The sequence below is a fragment of the Musa acuminata genome, chromosome BXJ2-2, assembly GCF_036884655.1.
Source record: "Musa acuminata AAA Group cultivar baxijiao chromosome BXJ2-2, Cavendish_Baxijiao_AAA, whole genome shotgun sequence".
Classification (NCBI taxonomy): domain Eukaryota; kingdom Viridiplantae; phylum Streptophyta; class Magnoliopsida; order Zingiberales; family Musaceae; genus Musa; species Musa acuminata.
The window spans coordinates 25,760,035-25,781,273 of NC_088339.1; the positions used below are offsets into that span (position 1 = coordinate 25,760,035).

The 21,239-nt window shown below is 35.8% G+C and overlaps 2 protein-coding genes across 11 annotated transcripts in view; both read left to right on the top strand.

Annotated features, from left to right (window-relative positions):
- Positions 1-1,503: 1,503 nt before the first annotated feature.
- Positions 1,504-4,869, top strand: LOC135605592 (acireductone dioxygenase 2-like). Its single transcript, XM_065095876.1, has 7 exons — positions 1,504-1,651; positions 2,795-2,906; positions 3,005-3,099; positions 3,208-3,322; positions 3,424-3,548; positions 4,445-4,515; positions 4,600-4,869. The coding sequence occupies exons 1-7, from the start codon at positions 1,634-1,636 to the stop codon at positions 4,661-4,663; spliced, it is 600 nt and encodes a 199-aa protein (XP_064951948.1). The 5' UTR covers positions 1,504-1,633; the 3' UTR covers positions 4,664-4,869.
- A 2,298-nt stretch (positions 4,870-7,167) lies between these two features.
- Positions 7,168-21,239, top strand: part of LOC103975988 (uncharacterized) — a 28,043-nt gene continuing 13,971 nt past the window's right edge. For 7 of the 10 annotated variants that reach the window (XM_065095866.1, XM_018822339.2, XM_018822338.2 and 4 more), the window contains exons 1-11: positions 7,168-7,524; positions 7,774-8,029; positions 9,254-9,408; positions 9,503-9,637; positions 11,484-11,745; positions 12,365-12,711; positions 12,857-12,933; positions 13,463-13,616; positions 14,406-14,595; positions 16,487-16,727; positions 19,548-20,051. In XM_065095866.1, the coding sequence (XP_064951938.1) occupies positions 7,254-7,524; positions 7,774-8,029; positions 9,254-9,408; positions 9,503-9,637; positions 11,484-11,745; positions 12,365-12,711; positions 12,857-12,933; positions 13,463-13,616; positions 14,406-14,595; positions 16,487-16,727; positions 19,548-20,051 (2,592 nt within the window). In that variant the 5' untranslated portion in view covers positions 7,168-7,253. The remainder of the gene's footprint in view (positions 7,525-7,773; positions 8,030-9,253; positions 9,409-9,502; positions 9,638-11,483; positions 11,746-12,364; positions 12,712-12,856; positions 12,934-13,462; positions 13,617-14,405; positions 14,596-16,486; positions 16,728-19,547; positions 20,052-21,239) is intronic. The other 3 variants (XM_065095872.1, XM_065095867.1, XM_065095871.1) reach the window with 3 other exon arrangements.

The window sequence follows — 21,239 nt, forward strand, 5'->3', positions numbered from 1 at the left end:
TGGCGTAAATAGGAAAACCCAAGGCTGAGAGGTAAGTTTTAAGCCTCCTGACTATACTTGTTAGATTACCAGGCGTTGCTTTGTCACAAGAAAAATCTGCTAGCGAGCGTGTCTCCTACCTTCGCTCCTTTCCTTTGCCACAGTGTGTGCAACATTTCTCGTTTCTCCATCCACAAAGACAGTAGTATCAATAATATTATTGATGAAGGTACAGTTTGATCGTGAGTTAGATTTGAGGAAATTGATCCTATTTGGTTTAATTTTCTAGTACTGTCATATCGGAAAGAGAAAGTTCATTCGGTTTTGGAATATTGTTAAGAGAGAAATCTTTCAAAAACGTAAAGAGAAAGTTTCCTATTAAAATATACCTGAGAAAACTCTTTTAGATATCGTAATTCTTGTAACTATTAGTTTAACGAGAGAATGTATCGATGCATGCGTGAAAAAATAATGATAGTATTATTTGTCTTCATTATATTTTAAAGTAAGGACTTGCACTAGGTGGATGTAATATAACACAAAAGGATATCTTTGGATGATCCAAGTACTTTGGATGCCTTTTATCATGGATAGATATATTATGCATAAATAAGATGTTTTGGATTATTTTGTTCCTTTCGGTTATCTTATGTCCTTCAGCAATCATATTTAAGTGACACATTTTGGGATGCATCTAAGTATTTCAAATTTTTTATTTATTTATTTTGAATAGACATATCATATGCAAAAGAGAAGTTTTGGGAAGCATGGATACTTTATATATACAAAGAAAATACATTAAACTCTATAAACATATACGTCTATAGATGTTTCTTCATCTTACACAAACATATTAAGCGTAAAGAATATATAGTAAAATACATATTTCGATTGTTTTTATATTCGTGTATGCATGACACATGAATGAGATGCATGAAGATGTGTCAAACATTTTAAATACTTTTAAATACCTTTACCCATTTTCTTGCCTAATGAAATTTATAATATCATCTCTTATAAATGGAAAAGAACAATTTTTTTTCCTAAAAGAAAAGGGATAACTTACAACTGAAAAAGCTGATTGTACCGGTGCAGTGAACCTAGAAAAACCCACATCTATCACAATCTTCAATATTTTTTGTTCAGTGAGTCTAGAAAGACCAGCCCCTAGATTTGATGAGATTTTATTTCCAAAAAATCCTTCTTTTTATTATTATTAGCCTATTTTTTTGGTCATTATACATGACGAAAAATCTTGTCTGTACCTCTCCTTAAAAGAAGGCTTCATTCATAGCTGACCAACTCCACCAAAGAAAGTCGAGTTCTAAGGTACGATGTTGAGGAGTTGGATTCTAACGTGCAGGACATTAACGACTCCTAATCGTATACGCTCACCTCCCAAGTCTCATGTATGTTCCGCAAGGACACGAAACAAACATGATCCATTTGTCTGAAATATTCACGTGGAGTGATCCTACCGCTTTGAACGGTCATCAGCGAGCGAAAACATTCGGTATCATTTTAACTAAACTAATCCGACGGAACAAATGAAGTGCTATTTGGCTATTACGCCGAACCGGCCTCTCTTCTCTATATGTTTTAGAGGACTTCGGCCTTCGCATGAAGGCCTCGAACAGGGTTGGGAGCAGCAGAGATGGAAGCGGCGTTTCAGGTTCTTTTTGTCCTTCTTCTTATGTATTCCTCGTCGCGATTTCTGTTCCCTTCGATCGTGGTCTGTGGATTTGATCTTAGCCTTTTCCTCGCTCTTCTTTTCGATTAATTAGGTCTTAATCATTTTACCCTCGACCTCTTTATTAAGTTGCAAATCGGACATGAGAAGATCGAATCTTTTGCATTTGATTTTCAGTTTATAAGGGTTTTTTGGTAGTCGATGTCAGTTCCTGTTTGGGATGTTCATCCGCGGATATCTTTTCCCCGGCTGGTTTTGCCGATGTGTATGTGTGATCCTAAGTTGGATGGAGCTTGTGAAAGGTTAGCGCCCTTGGTTTTGATTGCTTGCTTATTCCTTTGATGTTTGAATTGAGTCTTCCCATCCATTGAATTGGATACACGCACGAGATGTCTTGGTGACGCTACCATTAGGTTAAGGATCACAATATCAGGTTTGTGGACTTCTGTGCTGGATAGACACTTGTTTCAAAGGTTGTCAGAGAAGCTTGTTCGTCATGGACTTCGACCTATATGAGGGTTTGGTGGATTTAAACTGAAAGGAAAAGAAAGAAAGCCTTTGCTTTCTGCTGTTCCGAAAATTTTTGATGTAGATTAAAAAAATTCTATAATTATAAATGATGTTGTGCAGCATAATATGATCTTAATGCTTTAGCAGTTTGATTTTTCTGGAATTTGAGATGCACCAAATTAGTTAAAAGATAGAAAGAAGAAAATTATTACTAATGAATATATGTAAGAGCTGAGGAATGAAGAGAGAAAAGGAGAGAAAGAAGAACAGGAATGAGAACAAGGGAAGAAGGCAGCTCAGGGCAGTGAAGCTACTGTTTCTTGTTTAAATTAATGCTTAGATGACTATGGTTTAGTAATAAGTTTCTTGTAGCGTTCAGCATACTTTGTCGAAGAATATTTGAATTTTATATTTATTGTTATTATGATTGGAATCCCAAGTGCAAGCTTTTCTTTAGATAATTACATTTTGAACAATTTTATTCTCCGTTCTGAAAAAAGGATATATTTAACCAACGTTGATGGTGGTTGCACTCATATATCGCTTGCTGGACACAAATCACCAAAGAATCTACTTGGCTGTAAATACTTGCTCTCTCTTATCTAATTACTATAGGATGGCAAGGAGGAAGTTCTCCAAGCTTGGTATATGGATGACAGTGAGGAAGACCAGAGACTTCCCCATCACCGCGAACCCAAAGAATTTATTTCGTTGGGCAAACTTAAAGGTTCCTTCCAAAACACATCTGTGTAGCTGTTTTCTTGTGTTCTTTCAGTGAGACATCTCTCATGTTAGCAAGCTTGTTTTCTTCTTTTTTCCTTGTAGAACTAGGAATAGTCAGTTGGCGCCTGAATCCTGATGACTATGAAAATGATGGAAACTTGAAAAAGATCCGTGAAGCCAGGGGATATTCTTACATGGTTTGTCGCTAGTTTCTTTTGTTCTTTTTCCTATTTACTATGAGGGTCCATTTAATTTATTACGAGTACCTTGATAAAAAAGTGGTCAATTTGACAATCCTTTTGCAGGACATATGTGACGTGTGCCCAGAGAAGTTGCCAAATTATGAAGCTAAGCTGAAGAGTTTCTTTGAAGAGCACCTGCATACTGATGAGGAAATACGTTATTGCCTTGAAGGGAGTGGTAGGATGGCTAATACTGGACATCTTGATATTCTATGGGAGGTGATGCCTTCTGATCCTTGTTATTCTAATTTATTATTTGTCTATTTTGTGTTTGTTCAGGCTATTTTGATGCGAGAGACAAAAGTGACCGCTGGATAAGGATAGCAGTGAAGAAAGGGGGCATGATTGTCTTACCTGCTGGAATATATCATCGCTTTACACTCGATACAAACAACTATATTAAGGTATCACATCTGCGTGTGCTGATGAAACTATTATCTGTTGATTTTGCAAAACTAGAAACAAGTTCTTCTTTTGGCCTTTGTGTTCTTCTGTGTCCAATGAATCAAAGAATCTATAAATGACATGCAATTTGGACGACCAACAGTTATAACTAGGATTCTGTAATCGGTGGGAAATTTGTTAGATTCTTATTTAGAGAAGGATGTTGGAAGAGTCTTATTCTAGATTGGTGAAAGGTATTTGAGAGAAAAGTTGACATAGCTTAGGAAACTAAGCCTACATACGAGCCTCTCTTTTATTGTGCGGCATGTTGTTGATTGGGGTTGATTGGGCTTAGGAAATTAAGCTTAGACCGGATGTTGATTGGGGTTGCATGAAAGGTGATGATTGTGAGCTATGTTATCAATAAGCTTCGAAGACTGAGGAGCCTGGCGACTCTGACTGGGGTTGTTGACAAGGTTTGAATATCAACGGATGACATTGTCCGAGTTTGAGGTTCAGATCAGAAGAGTGCATTCCTCTAATTGGAAAAGTTGTCTGCTTCCTCTTTCTATTTCCTCTCCTCTTATCTTTGTTTTGCTTTCACAATCCATGAATTGTTGTCGGTTGACGGTGAGATTGATTGAGTATGAGAGGGAAGAGAAGGGAGGTAGGAGAAGATGAGCACAGCTACAAAAAGAAAGACAAAGCACCTTTTATTCCTTCTCGTGATTGTTGATGAAGCATCTCTCAGAACGTTAGATATGACCTCTATGCTGTGGTGTAAATTTTTGTTATCCTGATTTTGCTGCTTTTCTTCATATGTGGGGGAATATATTATGCAGACCCAAAATAGTTCTCCATGAATGCCAATGTGCCAGCACTAATATGCTTGCGAAAATTAAATTTGTATTTGCAGGCAATGCGACTCTTTGTTGGTGAGCCAGTTTGGACTCCCTTTAACCGTCCTCATGATGATCTCCCTGCTAGGTTGACATTAATTTAGTCCCTATTCTTGTCAATACTCCATTTCCCTTCAGATTCAAGTCTCTTATATCATTGGCATGTTTGCAGGAAAGCTTATCTCGAAACGTTTGTCCAGAATGAGCTTGGTGGGCCGGCTGTTGAAGCTCAGTAATGGCAACTCAGAACTAAATCCCAGAAATGCAAAGATAATGTGCTTTGGTAATGATAATCAATGATGGTAAATGTCTACGAACTTGAGTTTGATGTCAGCTATGGTATCGAAACTTGTATAACAAAATGTAACTTCATGTTTACTCTATGAAGTGGGTTGAAGAAACCTGATGGTTTGTTTCATAAAAATAAAAGTGATTTAGTGCAGTGATGTTTCTGATGTTTGCATGCTACTCAGGAGATTGAATTGCAGTCAGATGGCAAAGCTTGTGATAGTATTGTGGCCATAGCATTGTGTTCTAGGCATCTATATGAATCTAGATACTGGTTCGTGCTTCTATTTGCTTTAATGATGTTGATAGTGGCCATCAGTTCTCTTCTTCGGTACTCCGTTCAGAATGTAAGCCAGCCGCCTGTGATAGGTGCAATTCTTTATAATTTTCGACTCTGGTAAGATGATGACAGGAGCAGAGAACTCCTAATTAGATTGTTAATTCTTGAATTTTGGGAAGAATTTCAATTAGCTTCCTAATTTTTGTTTATATTTTATTATCTCAATCGATCTTGGATTAACGTTTTGAATAAAATTCTGCCAAGCTAAGAGTTGGTCGGAGCACACCTCAGGATTTGCTTTGCCGGCTGACATGAGCATTTAACACGTAAATTCTTCAAAAACACAAAAAGTCCCAACAGGCAGAGCATATTTGGCCATCGCCTCTCATAATGGTATCTTTCATCATGTTCTCAAGGCCCTTAGCATAATCTTATTCATCATTGTTATCATGTCGACCTTCTCCACTGTATTATTGCTTCGTCAATAGTTGGGGTGTCACTTCCCCGTCTTTCTCCTCCGTTCGATGTTTCTTTTGTGCTAACGACCTTAAGATCAAAATTATATATTATTGCTTGGGTGCTTGACTACCATCCAAATATGATTGCCATCGATCATACTATGTGGATGTGGATGAGTTCATGTGGGTCTATGTCGCCTACGTCACTATCTTCGATGAGGCTACACTTTGACTAGTTATGATAAAGCTATGTTATCGATGAGGAGAGGTTGTTAGCGAAGCAACGATGTGATAGAGGAGGCCGATACAATGATTGTAGCGAACGAGGGCATGAATATGCTTAAAGGTTTTAGTAGCCTTCGTGAGGATGCGATGGAGGAGGTCGTCATAGGAGGCACAAGCGATCATGAAAGGGATCGAAGATAATATCATATTTTAAAAAATAAAAAAATAATATGTACTAATAAAACAAAGAGATGTTAGGGAAAAAAAAAAGAAAACATAAAACACTTTTAAGTAATTTGCTCTTGATTTTTTAAGTTTCAATAAATACATCAAATAACTTCTCTTTCTCTTCGTTTTCATATTTATAACTTGTTAATAAGTGAAGCTATATTATTTAGCCAAATCTTCAATGAAAAAAAAAGCTGATCTTGTGTGTGACCAATCAACTATCGAGGTGTAGACAACTCCACCTCTTCCTATTAACACAATGCCCAACAATTCCCCAAACATATAAGGTCGGATGTGCCGTGGCACCATCTTCAAAGTAACAATAAACAGTGCCAACTTTACCATTGGCGTCAGAAAATATTAGCCACCATCTTCAATTTCTAGATCGACACGATCATTGTGATTCCGTAGTCGAGGATAAGCTCACGTAAAGGAATTGAAGGTCTTTTCGACCTCATGGAGATGGTCGCTTGACCTCAGAAGTTTGCTTTTCTCTCACAAGGCCTCCTTCAACGTATTCATTTTTTAGAAAAAAATAAAAAAAATATTTATCTCTATCCGATTATCCAACTCTAATTTTTTTACACTGAACTTATTATTAACTTCAGAAAGATTATCGATCAATTCATGATCTCTTTTTTAACTTTGTTTTGCGACATGTATAATTCAATGTAAGTATTTTATCTGATTTACTCCGAACATATAATTTTTTTTAAAGGTATATAAGGAAGACAAGATTCGAACTGAAGATTCTATAATAAACTATAAGTTTTTACCCACTAAACTAACTAGCATATTTTATAGATTCTCCAAAGAACTACGAGAGATTATTATTTAATGGTGTCAAACTTATTCATTAAGTTTAATATAATAGCTCATGTGATTTAATATAATAAATTAATATTAATATATTATTGTATAAAGTAATAGATCTCAAATTCGGCATGTATATTATTTAATGTAATAAGAAGATATATATCAAATCGAAATTATCTTTTTTGTCTATCGTTTTTATATCATTGATGATATTAATAAAGTCGACTCGTGCATTAATTTCGTCGACTACACATTTTTTTAAGAGTAAGGATCAGTATAAAAAATTAATATAATTTTTTTTTAAATTTAAGAATTTAGATACTAAATAACAAATAATATGTAATTAGCCTTATTAAAAAAATACACGTAACTTAAGGAAAGGATTATAAGAAATTATTCCTTAACAGTGTCGGTCTTACTCGTTATATAAAACGATCTCAACGTTGGTGCAAAATTTGGTTTTGGAAATTTTGATCCATTTTCTGCTTCTCGGTCCCTTTTTCTTCCCACTCCTTTCTCGATTCGATCTAGATGTACGTTCATCGCTTCCTATTCTACGGATTCATCTTCCTCCGCTCGATTTCGCTGTCCTTCGGTGAATCCCTCACATGCCTCGCCGTCTATAGGGAGGGCGGCGCCCCCGCCGTCTTCCAATCGCCCGAGTGCCCGCGGTGGACCCTCCTCGCCGATGATGACCGCCGCCGCCCGCCGCCGAATTGCCAGGCGGCGTTGCACCAGGGGCGGCGGCGGTCCCAGGAGGACCGCATCGTCTGCGCCCTTGGCATGAGGATCCCCTTCATTGGTACGCGGTTGCTTCACGGCACGCTTTTACTTCGGGTTTCGAATTTGGCTGTTTTGTTCCTTCTCTCAAATCGGTTGGAATGTTAGGTTCTTGCTCCGTGGATTCGTTCCTTCCCTCAGTATTACTTTGATCGTAAATCCAACATGAACTCAAATTAATTTGATGCATAATCTTTCTGAAACTATAAGGATGATGAGATCAAATTACCTTTACTTGAATCCTTAATTTAGTTGGCTTTTTATTGGATAGGTAGAACAGGAATCAAGGAGCTTGATGTTGGACTAGTAGCTGTTTTTGATGGACACAATGGGGCTGAGGCTAGTGATATGGCTTCCAAGCTTTTGGTTGAATACTTTCTTCTCCACCTCTATTTTCTTTTGGATGGGATATACTCAGTGGTTCTAAAGAAATCTAATGACAAGTTGACATATGGAGAAAACAGCATGGTTTTTGAAATTGTTAGTCTCGAGAAAACAGAGAACTGGCACTTTCCCGATCCAGAAAGGTAATCTATTTCCTTGTATATCATGTGTTTGTCATAATTTATAGGATATGCTATAATTTATGACCCAGGATTGATTTGTTTGATACTTGTTTGTCATGTTCCTACTCCCTTACTGTCACCCTGTGACCTGAGAGAGTTAGTTGCAACTTGAAACCACTTTTGCAACATAACATCTAAGATTATTGGCTTTATAATGGTTAAATATGTCATTTATGTCCAACACCCTACCAAATTTTAATATAAAAGACCTATCAACCCATCCTAATGGCTGATTTCAAGAACTACTATGCTGATTGACACATGTCGAAGCATTTCATGCTAGAAATGTATCGATAAACTATACTGATCTTGGTTTTTTTTTTTTTTGTTCTTTTTATGAGAAGTGGTTCCCCAATACTATGCATATGGCACCTGATCTAGTCATCTGTTTGAACTTTTCTATAGATACCTTGAAGCATGTAAAAGAAGATACATGCATCGGGTTTCTTGGATGAATATCCTCATGCATAATACATACTATAAAAGAAGATACATTCTTTATCCAGATATATAGCAAGAGAGATGTTCATGAGATCATACCAAAATCATTTGTACAGTGGACACAACAAGCTAGAGAGAAAGAAAGACCTAAAAGATCCCTACCTGTTAAGGGTTGTGTACAATCTCATCCTTCTCCTCTTCAATCACCACCCAAAGAGCCTCCATCTTCTACTCCTCAAGGAAAACTATTGCAAGAAAGGAGAAAACAAAAGGGAATCATGTAATATTCTGTTGAAAAGAGGGATACTATCTAATCTATCATAACTCCCCAACAACAATCACTGTTTCAACCATCCAATATGATATCAAGATGCATAATTACCAGTTTGCCCTTCAAGTCCTAACTTAATTTGTTTGGGTACAACAATTCTAATATAATTTGTAACATATCAATCTGTTTGGATCAGAAAAGGTCAGTTTGGTATATCAAAAGGTTACTGATCAATGCATATGGATACTTTTCACTGTTTGATATTGTACACACATCTACACATCAAAAGCAGGCAGCTGATATTTCAGGAAAAATTTGCCAATACTTCTGGCCCTCCCTTTTATATTTTCTGAACACCCCATTTTGCACCATGATAGGCAGTTTTTGATCTTGTAAAGTGTCTGGAATGTTAATATTTGACCATTGTTTCCTTGATTGTCAGTGCCCATTAATTTTGGGGCTTTGAGTTGCAGTTTGTTGCTGTTTCCAAGTGGAATTATACTATGGAAAAATTGCAGGTCCAACTGGATACCAGCCAGAATATTTGACAGGACTTTTCATATGGAAATATTAAAGGAATCATTGTTGAGGACAATCCAGGATATTGATGCAACATTTTCCAAGGAAAGTAGCACTTTTCAATTCTGAAATGTTATTTGTAATTTATGAATGCTGCATCCTGTATGCTAAAACAATTCCCATGTTTAAGTTTTTGCAGGAAGCTTTGCAGAAAAATCTCGAGTCGGGTTCTACTGCCACTGTTGTTCTGATAGTTGATGGTGATGTTTTAGCTGCTAATGTTGGTGACTCAAAAGCTCTTTTGTGTACTGAGGGTTTGCGGCATCATAATCGGAAAGGTTCCTTTTTCTTTGAAGTTGTTTTATTGGCATTAGTTTTTGACTAAAATGGTATTATTTTCAATGTCCATTGTATTTTTTAAAATAGATTTTAATTTAATCTTGAGAAGTTCACATTTTTGGTATATCTTTAGATGCTCCGAAATTACAATCCATCTCTAACAGCCAAGCAAGCCAGTTATGGTGTTCTGTCTTAATGCTTCTCCAAGAGGTGCCTAATGACAACTGAAGGTACTAAATTTAGCAATGAAAAAATTGAACACATTTGTCTTGAAGAATTTGAAAGGAGCCTAAGGGATGGCCGAGCCAGTTCGCGTTCCACTTGATTTAGAACTTAAAGCTATGATTCTAAGAAAACTTTTAGACTAATAGAATGGCTGATATATGGAAATACAATGCCCCAAGTGTCAATTCCCCATAGTGGCTGAACTGCTATTTTCTTTTCAATTACTTTTTCATTTGATTGTATAGTTGTAGTCCATTTTATTGATGTGTGGAGTCAAAAGAATACATAGAATGATAAAATTTTTCATAGTGAACAATTAGGTATAAAAATTATCGTTCTTTTGGTCAGTAGATGACTTCTGATTGATTTCACTGTTCATCTTTCCCATCTTGCTCGAAGATTGAATATAATTCTGAGATTTGCATTTTTCTTTTTGTGATTATCATAGTGGATACTCATCTGCAGCTGCAGACCTTGGGTTATCTATTTCTGGTATTAAATAATAATTCTTTTTCTTGAGTATTGGCTCTGACACATTATTGGCGAAAAGTTGGCAGAACATAGTTGAGTTTTAGCTTATACAATATTTTAAAGTCATCTACTAAAGTTATAAGGGAAGTTATGCTGCATATGATTCAAATATAAATATCTGCTCATATGGTGGGACATTATAATTTTCTGAAGAATCAATCTATAGATCAACAATTGGTCTACAGCAGCTCACTGCAGTTGGAGTGTTTCAGATAGAGAATTATAATAAAGCACACTTTCTGTTTACTCTGTGCCAAGATATATACAAGACATGACTTATGATGATTTTTTCCCTTCCTTTCTCTTTCACCTTTGATTTACTGATGGATTCATATATCTACCATTTTTTGTTACCTTTTGTATTCAAGCAGATGAATGCTTTCATATAATCGTATCGTTTTGTTGGAGGAAAAAAATCATGCTCTTATTGTGTGCTAAGACTTGAACTAATTTAGTCTCAAATGGTGAAATTTGATTGATCAAAACCAGTTTGTTCCATAAGTTGTAAATGAGAGAGCTGACGGACAACGGGCACACACGGCTACCTAGCGAGGGTTCGAACCCTTGACCTACTGCAAAGAGACCAGATACACACCACTAGGCTAGCTGGTTGGGTGTACATGTTACATCTTGTTGAAGAAGGATAACCATGAAGTGGACATATTTTTCCATCAGTATGATTTGTAGGGTGATTATCATAGCAGGATCAACAATTTAATTAAAAAATAAGAACTAAAGACAATAGACAAGTTAAGAAATTTCTAGTTAGAGGAACATTTTGAGTCCTGTTCAATCTAGAAGGAAAGGAGAGTAGAAGGTCGAAACAGAACATTTTCTTTAAAATTGCCTAGAGTAGGCTTAAAAGGCTTTGTTGGGAATTTATGACTTCGTTGTTATAGTGGTAGTAGACTTAAAAGGGATATATGTCATTTCCAGGTACTTTTTATGCTCCTTATCCACAAGAGATGTCTTACATGTCTTATCATGGAATACAGTGGGCTGCAGTCTTTTTTTTTTTTTCTATAAAGTTTCAGTTTACTTTTTTTTGTCTTGCATCAAAGAATGAGTTTGTTGATTTGTGTATTGCAGGTAATTTGTCAAGGATAAATCGACAAAGGAGAAGTAAAAATGCCATATTTCCTGTTGGTCAGAATGGACAACTGGAGTTGGCAACCAATGGTGGACCAAATTATTTTGTTAAGGAGCTCACAGTGGACCATCATGTTGACAGAGAAGATGAAAGAAGCCGAATTGAAGCTGCTGGTGGATACGTTGTTGAGTGGGCTGGTGTGGTTCGGGTCAATGGTGAGCTGGCTGTATCTCGGGCTATAGGTGATATGGCTTTTAAAAAGTAATTCTCTTATCTCCGAAGGTGTCATATCCTTTCTAATTACTCTCTAAATAGTGTCAACAATTCAACATCCTCCAATTTTTAGCGATTTATAATTGACATAAGAATTACCTATTTCTTGTATAGCATAAAGTTCGTTTCGCAGAAAGAAAACTGATATTAAATAGACAGTGTAATAAGTAGCCATAATACATCTAAGTCAAGAGCTTCAGGTCCAGAACTTATCCAGTTTTCATATCATACCGTGAAAAGAGGTTTACTTATCTGAAATAGTATCTACAATTAGACCATTCTGGAATGTATAGTGACCTGGATCATGTAAAATGTATCAGTATGGTTGATGTAGTTGCACATATCTTAAGTGCTTACCAATAATAGTCAATTTTGTGTCGTGTGAATGTGTCAAACATGCATTTATGGTTTGAGAACAATTGATCTAGAAACTACAGTATACAATTAACGTAAAAAATCCCTAAATATAATAACTTGAATATTCATAGTTTTGTTTTCTTTTTATGTTTTGTGGTGGCTATTGTTACTCTATAATGTGAACACTTCTATTGTAATTCTTATTTCTTAGATCTTATCTCATTCAGTTGTTGCTCTTGATCATGGTTAGTTATGGTGTGGTCTCTACACCCGAGATGACAGATTGGCAACAGATAACAAGAAATGACAGTTATTTGATTGCGGCATCTGATGGAGTCTTTGAAAAGCTGACCATGCAAGAAGTTTGTGATCTGTTATGGTATGAGAAACTAAAAGCTAATGTGAAGGCGGAGTATATTCACAGTGTGACATACACTTTAGCTGATCTTTTAGTGAACACTGCTTTTGAAAGGGGTACCATGGACAACATGGCAATTGTAGTCATTCCTTTGAAATCTTCTGGGACTTTTGTGGAAAATGTGTTTGATGTAGATGAAACCTCTGACTTGTCATTGTTGGAATTGCAGAAAAAGTTAGGTAATGCTGATTTTCTCGCTATATTTACCAATTCTTTGTAAAACCTTTTTCTACTTGCAGCTAGTTTAATAGCAACAACAGCTTGTTTTTGGTCTTTAATTGTCTGCTAACACATGTTCATTGCCTTCCTCTCTGACGTGGCCAGCAAATGATGCAATTAATACACGCCTTGTACCAATGGAGTACTACAACAACATCGCATCGAAGTTTGATCGGTTTTTGGTAAGAAGAACATTCTAACATTTTGTTAAACCTTATATCAATATTATTTCTGTGTTTTCATTTCTTCATGTTCCAGTATGTCACTTTTACTTTTGGCTCTTTTTTCCACAAGCTATAAGCAAACTGTAGGGGAAGTACTGACACAATAAGAATTCTGTGACCTATGAATGTCAGCCAGTGAACAATTTCCACCTGTTTTTAAGCATTCAATTAATGAAGGCTTCAGGCTGATTAGGTCATGGTGAGCATAACTAGGTCTATGTCATTTATTCTGCTATCAGAGAGTTGATTGTAGTAGTTACATGGTTCTAACAATGGGAAAGATAGAGGGTGGACCTTAGTGTCACTGTAAGTCCATCCTGGCAGGAGCCTTGTGCATGGGGGGGTTCTTTTTCTTTTTTAGTCTGTGTGACAGATTTCAAATGCTTACTATCTTCACGTTTCTGCTTAATTTGAGTATTATTCACTCTCAAGAGGATGCATTATGCATTCTGGCTTTATCTATTCTTAGTGATTGTAATTGCTGTAGGTTGAAACAGAACAGAGAAGACTTGGTTGCTTTTATCTGTCGGAAAATCTGAATGAGGACATGGATTATGTTTTCCAAGGACCGAAAGAATCTCAAAAAGGTGGAGAGCATGGCTTATATCAGTCATTACTTGACTCAGATATGTCATATCACAGTAAGTCATGAAGTTCCTGCGTATTTACAAAAATGAACTGTCCAGCATGACAAGAACTTATTAGAAACTGTGTAATCATGAGTCATGACTTTTTCTGGTAACTATTTCTGTCTCTAGTTATTATGTAACCAACAAGGTTTAATAAAAATATTGAGATTGATTTAAGGTTGGAGAACCTTTTCATGTGGTGTCAAACAATTATCAATTTCTTCCTAGTTCCTAGTTAGTATTCTATCAGCAATTCAGCATCGCAGATAAAGCAAGTGAACATTTGACCAAAAGTTTGATCATAAAAATATTACTTTAGAGGTTTAGATCACCCTTTGAGCATAGAACCTACAAGTTAGAATGGTTTAGGTTTTAGCTCTTCTAGAGGGTATCCTATTAATGTTTCGAGTCCCCTCCACTATATAGTTGCTCGTATAGTCATGTCGTTGATCACAACATGTTGATAATTAGACAAATACTACCTTCTTTTTAATGCAACTCCTAGTATTTTCCACAAACCCTACAAACACAAATTGCAAAAGTTCTTAATATGTCACCTTGGTATAAATGGGCAACCAGGCAAGATTTTCGTGGGGTTCTCTCCCCTATATTTTTGAATTGTCCACAACTGTCCTTTTGTGGGTGAACTATATTTCAAACTTACTTGAGGTCAATGTGCTATTTGTTATCATTTTAAGTAACTCTCACTCATCATTTTATTTCTGTTTTGTTTCTCTAGAGAAACCCATTTAACTGTCTCATGCATTTCGATTACTATATTTTTTCTATTGTAATGTTTAGGTGGAGGGCCTTTAGAACGTTATGAAGACCAAAAGTTATGCTGGCACTTCGGGATCCACGATGGAGACAGAGGTCAATGTACTAGTCCTGATGTGTTCGCTAAGTTTCTGGGTTTGCTAGACTCAATTCCTTACAGTGATATCAGATCCGACTCTTCAGAATCATTTGCATACAAAATACCCAATTTCAGGTACCTCTTTTTGACCCACACTTGTAAAATAAATGTTTGTTGGTTTTTTTTCTTATAGAATAGATGTATCTAGATAATATACACTGTTATGCCCATTCAGGAAAGATGCAAATCATATATTGCTTTTACTCAACATAGAATTAGAGTTTTGAATCTTTTGATTGTCGAGAGGAGATGAAGTAATAATTAAATGGTAAATGTAAGGATATATTTCAAATTGGTTCCAAGTTTCAACTTCAAAATCCTTGTACATGGTGAAAATCCTTTTCTTCTTCCATCAAGAGATTATCTCTTATTTGTAAATCTCCATGTCTCCCGTCTGTGTTCAATTGACTTAGGTATCAGGTACTTTGACATTGCAGATCCAAGCACAAGGGATAACTCAGGCATGGAAACAGGATTCACTCAACTTATTTAGTTGAGTGGTCTGTATTTTGGTTGGATTGGATTGCTTTTGGAAATACCAACTTTTTTGATTTTGATTTTCAGATGCTTACGACCCAATCTTATGTTGATTTTCTCCAAAGTTCGTAATACCGTACCGTACCGGTATTTCGACCTGGGCTCGGTACTGGTACGGTATGGTGTACCGAGCACTGTAGTATTGCTACAGTGTAGTGCTACAGTGTACTGGTGCACTGTAGCACTGTACACTGTACTGCTATAGTACGGACCGGTACCGGGCAGTCCGTGTACCGCTGGCCTGTCGGACCGGTACGTACCGCCCATACCGGGCGGTATGATTCGGTACGGCAGACACATTTTTCTCAATAGGATTTCCAATTTGATCCATTGATATTTGTACATATTATTGATATGAGATACTCAAATATGGCTCTTTCCCTAGCATAAACTCAACTAAGATTTGAGTGTAGTGCAATCTTTGAATTTGTAGCCATATCTACTCGTATGCTCTGGTTTGTTGGCTCAATTATGTGTGATTAGGTTTCTTTTGTTGTTAGCAAGTTGTGGTTGCTATCCAGTAATATTTGGTTCATTTTTCCTTTAACTGTGACATGCAAGCTGCATAATCAAATTGGAGAGACCATATTACAGAATAAATATGCAATCGGAGAGATTTCCTACTAATTCATTAATTCTCTTTAAATTAGTATACATGACTATAATAAAGTATAATGTGGACAAAGGATTTCAACTTCAGTAACCTGTACCAGTCCCCCCTTGGGCTGGTATACCACTTGGAGTAAGTAGAAAAGATGGTGAGGCCTTCTTTCTCTTCCTTCTCTTGGCACAGAATTGTTGAGCAAATTGCACTGCTGTCACTATGTCTTTGAATCTCTAATCACATTTCGAAAACACTTAACTACATTGAAGACTCAAAACCAAAGGACCGGGAAGAATTTAAAGAGTTTTGGCCAGTTTTGGTTTAAACTGGTTGAAAGTGACCTAGTTTAGATAAAATAGTTGAAACAGCTGGTTTTGAGTTTTTTTTTATTATATATCAGCCCATATGGGGTCAATCTGTCTACACTCCAGACCCAGCCTCAGCCTCAGACTGGTTTTCGAGCTATCTTGGAGGTGCATGTGTTTTAGATCTATCAATGACAGAGTTATGCAGGCATGCAAAAGAAACTCATCGCTGCATACCATCTACAGAAAAGAGAAGGCCTTAAGAATTAGCATCTCAAGTTTTTTTTCCCAAGGCTTATAAATAAAGGAGAGTCCATAAGCAAACAGTTAAGCTTGCTGACTACTTTTATGTTTATGGTCTGCTCTATGTGATGGAGTTTCAATCTAATAATGTTATTTCTTAATGCCATTGAATGCCTTTTTTTTCCCAGCAGTTTGATACTTGTTCGATTTAACCTTTTATTATTTTCTCATGATTGGTTCTATCTTTTCTTACTTGTATATCTTTTTGTTGACTTAGGTATGTCTTAAAGCGGAGGTTTGATCGTGGATCATATGGCGAAGTTTGGTTGGCCTTTCATTGGAATTGTTCCCAGGATAGTGATATATACAACAGCAGCCATAAAAACTTGTATCATTTTGCTTCGAGTCTGCATATGGATACATCTAAGTGCAATATGAGTGCAAGCTCTAAAACATCCAATAGACATTGCTCTACTGATCAGAGGGACAGCAATTTGTTCATTCTGAAGCGGATAATGGTAAGATAATGTGCACTTTTTTGTCCAATTAGTTCTTTATCAATAGCACGTTTGAAATATTAAATTTTTTTCTATTGTTATTGTGTATGTTTTTTTCTTTTTAACTGTTGGGACTTGGGATATTATGTAACCTTAGGCACCCAATTAAGTTTGCCCACATGATGACCGAGGAAAATAAACCTTTCTTAGACATAGTCCTTAATGTCACTTATACTAGCTTTTTCTGATGAAATTAGACTTGCCAGAGAAAGTCATTTATCAGATAGGAAATATCTGTTACTTTTGAAAACCTATTTGGTATGTTGGTTTCTATTTTAACCTTCAAATCTTAGGCAATCATACAGTTGATCTGAAATTAATCTTGACATTCTATCTTGATATTGCAGGTGAAATTATCAAGTGAATATGCAGTCAAATCATAATATGTAGGAGTACTAAGTAATCATGAATTCATGATTGAGGAAAATTCCTTTGAAGAAATATAAATAAGTGGCCTTGTGGTTTGTTTCTTTAACAATAATGATGGAGATAAAAGATCATTTTGCCTTATAAAATTCTACTAGTTCTTGTTGAAGCCCAGGCCCATAATATATATGTTATAGGAAGTGGTAAATATGATTGATTTAAATGAATGTTGAAAACTTGAAATTGCATGATTTTGCATATACATGTACTTTTGCATATACGAAGTGGTAGAACTCCATGGTGTATATTTTTTCGATGATAATATTTTGATTGGGAGTTCAATGAAGTTAATTTCAAACTTTGACTTAGGGAGATAATTCTTACTTCTTGGAAACCAAAAGTTTTAAATTAAGATTAAGAATAAATATATGAGATGTAATTTTCACTAATGTTAATAGAAGAACTAAGGATGTAGTCTAGATGGATTGTTAAGAACTTCTTCTAAGTGAAAACTTTAGAGGTAAAATATCTAGGATCTATTATTCAACATTATAAATAGATTGATGAAGATATTTCCATAGCAGGGTTTTTAATACTATTCTGTACCGGCCGTATCAGTTTGCCAGCTGATTGGCATGCGGACCGCCCGCTATCGGTCGGTATCAACCTGGTTGCGGTGAGGCGAGACGAGGAAGAATAGGACATTCGAAGAAGAGGGAGAAGCATTGTCTTCCACCGATGCGTCGTCACCAGCGTCTCGATGAACCTGAGCCTATTGAATCTCGGCGTGAACTTGTCTTCCACGCCCTTTCTCGATCCCGATCCGATCCCGATCTAGGAGGTAACAGCGAGGAGAGTCGTACCTCTTTGGAGGAGGAGCTGGAGGCACAGGGATCAGAGGAGGCAGCAGCGAGAGCAGCGGAAGAGGCGGCTGCGAGGAAGGCAGCAAAGACCCCAGCCTTCTTCATCTTTGAACGGTCTCCTTTGTCCACTGCTGCTGCACGTAGAACCTTCCAATGTCATCTTTCTTCTCCCCACCTCCTTAACATCGAAGGCCATAGACGAGGCGATGAGGAAAAGAAGGACAAGGCAACGACGACGAGGCTACCGCTCGGTACACCTTGTATCTTCTTTATATCTTTATATATTGATTTTTATATCTTTTTATATAAAAAGATATATATTTTATATTTTTTGTATATTAATTTATATATATATATTTATTTTTTTATATATTTAGTATCGCTTGGTACTAAAATTGATTTTTATTTTTTTTCTAGGCATACCGCTCGATACGTTGTATTGTATCGTGTTGAGCAAAGCTCGGTACACAGATACGGTATGAAATTTCAATTCTTGATCCATAGGATAAAAATTGAGTGATTAAAGTAGAGATGGGTGTAAGGAGTTTCTTGTGATCATAGGGATTAAAAGAAAAAGTATTTAAGATAGTTGTTGGCCAACAAAGCTCTATTGATCGAAATGTTTGGTAGTTAATAAGTAACTTGTACAAGAAATTTGTGATACTAAATTGATAATGTTGTTAAGGTGGATGTATGGAATTACTAGGAAAGATTGATAAAAATAATTTCATTGGTCAACAATTAGACATAATTTGAGTGAAGGATAAAATGAGGAAGGATCATACAAACATATTCCAAGGGGAACTATAGATGTTATGGTTGGAAGAGGTGTGGCTACTAGTTTAATGGTGCAAAGAGAGGTAGAGAAAGACCTAGAGATTTGAATATCCATGATTTAACTTAGAAATTTAGAATATTGTTTTGTAATTGGTAGGAAAAGATCTATGTACAAACAATTGGGATCAAGAATTTTAATTTACTGCCCAATGTAAGCCTTAGCCTTGTACAGGTGGTATGAGGTCGTGCTGGGCATTATACCCTATTCCACGTGTAGGATGTCAGATAGGTGAAAACTCCATACTGAACCATACTAGATGGTATTGCAAACCTTGATTAGGACATTATGGTTGTTATTATTGTACTTAGTAATTTTATATTATTATAGTTAATTTCATTGTATCTATTTAATGCATAGCTTTACTGAATTATATATAACAGACAGATTTTAAAGAATACAGTGGAGGCACCATGGATGCTGCTTGCTTTCTACCATGAATACAACTTGTAGGGTAGGATAATTCACCAGAAATTTATCATTCTTGGTTTATAATACAGGAATTGTTAACTCTAATATTTTTTTGCACCTCTATGGTATTATCCTTTATTTTGATGGGTATATATTGCTAGTGTACCAGTTGATGGTGATGGTCTGGAAGTTCAAAATTTTCTTCTTTCTTGCTGTTTTCTATAAAGTTGTTTTTTTAATACACATTAATATTTCACTTACATGTAGAGCTTTACAAGTTTGAGTTCCTGATATAATAAATATTAGGTGGAGAGAGGGACCAATGCTTACCTGAGTGGCCTGCGTGAAAAGTACTTTGGAGAACTTTTTTCAAATGCTTCTACGTCTCTAGGGGGTTCAATTACAGAAACACCAACAACCTTTTCTGTAGATATACAATCTGATTTCTCTGATCTTTTGCAAAAGAACATGTCAGATAATGATGAGGTGGATGATATCTTTGATTCAACAAATACTTACGCTAGGAATTATGGAGCAATGCCGATAAGCTATGAAGAAGGTTTAAAACATATAGCTAGATATGTAGAATCATTTGAGTCAGAATCAAAAGAATTATGGCTTGTTTTTAGTAATGAAGGAATGTCTCTATCAAAGCTGATATATACAGCAGAAGAATCAAAATCATTCACCAATAATGAAAGGGATGAAAAAGTGAGGAATGTTAGAGTACTACGTCCTTCTTCCTGGTGGCACTGGTTAAGGACGACAGAAGCAGGACAAAACGAAATGAAAGACCTCATATGGCAGCTGGTATGTCTTCATCACTTTTGTTCTCTATCGATTTCCTTCTTAGCATCACATGCATGTTTTCTTCATCCTTTTTTTTTATCTTTCTATGAATAGAAATGATAGACACCTTAGTGTCCTTGGAAGTATACACTGTAGTTCTGTGATGTTACAAGGTCTATTTTTATTGGTACTATTAACATGATCTTTGGCAAATGAACATTCATGTGAGCCATGTCATCCGCGTAAAATCAAATGGAACTATTTCACAAATTTATGGTTAAATACATAAATTTAAATAATTATTAAAATATTTAAATTATATATATATATATATATATATATATATATAATCTTAACCATCATTAAATCATTTACATTAAAGTGAAACAATGTCATTGCAAAGAAGCATCCATCAGGGATATATCTGTGAAATGTTAAATCATTTATATTATCCCTTAAGTTTTATAGAAGCATCTGATCTTATAATAACTTTTGGGAAAATGTTTACATAAAGAAATTATCAGGGATATATCTGTGAAATGTTTAAAAAGTATTCATGTCTGATACAGGTAAGGTAACCATTTGCCAGTCTCCTACAGATAGTTTATTACTACTTTCAAAGAGAGTATAGCTTAAAGTTGAAGGCTCTAAGAATCATTTGACTAAATATGACTGTCAACTATCAACTTGTCAATCCTATTTGATGTCATTTTTTTTCCAGCTGCAAGTTTAGGCATCAAAGGGAGTAACATGAGAGCCAATTATAAATGAAAAATAGGATCTTCTTCAAATGCAGACACTCAACCAAAGAACAAACTGAACTGGGGCTTTGGTCAAGCTGTGAACATAACTTTCCAGTTTCGACTGAGTTTTTATTATTCAAATCCTTAAAGTTGGGCAAGATCTCAACTTGGCAGTTGGACTGGTTTGGCTTGAAATGTTTGTGAGGTATGACCATATAGGTTGACTATTGGTCTATAGTGATTGGAGTGTGCGACACACAATTCTGCAGAATGCAGATGATCTAGTGTCCTTTTCTTACAGATGTCCAAGCCTTATCAAGAATTAAAAAAAAAAAAGAATGAATGAAATACAATAGAGAATAAACAGCCTCCAACAAATCTAGGCATATGGTTCTAGGAGAGGATAATTATGAGCTTAAGATATGTAGTAATCAGGTTTCAGTTGCATTTGATTTATGGTCTTCTT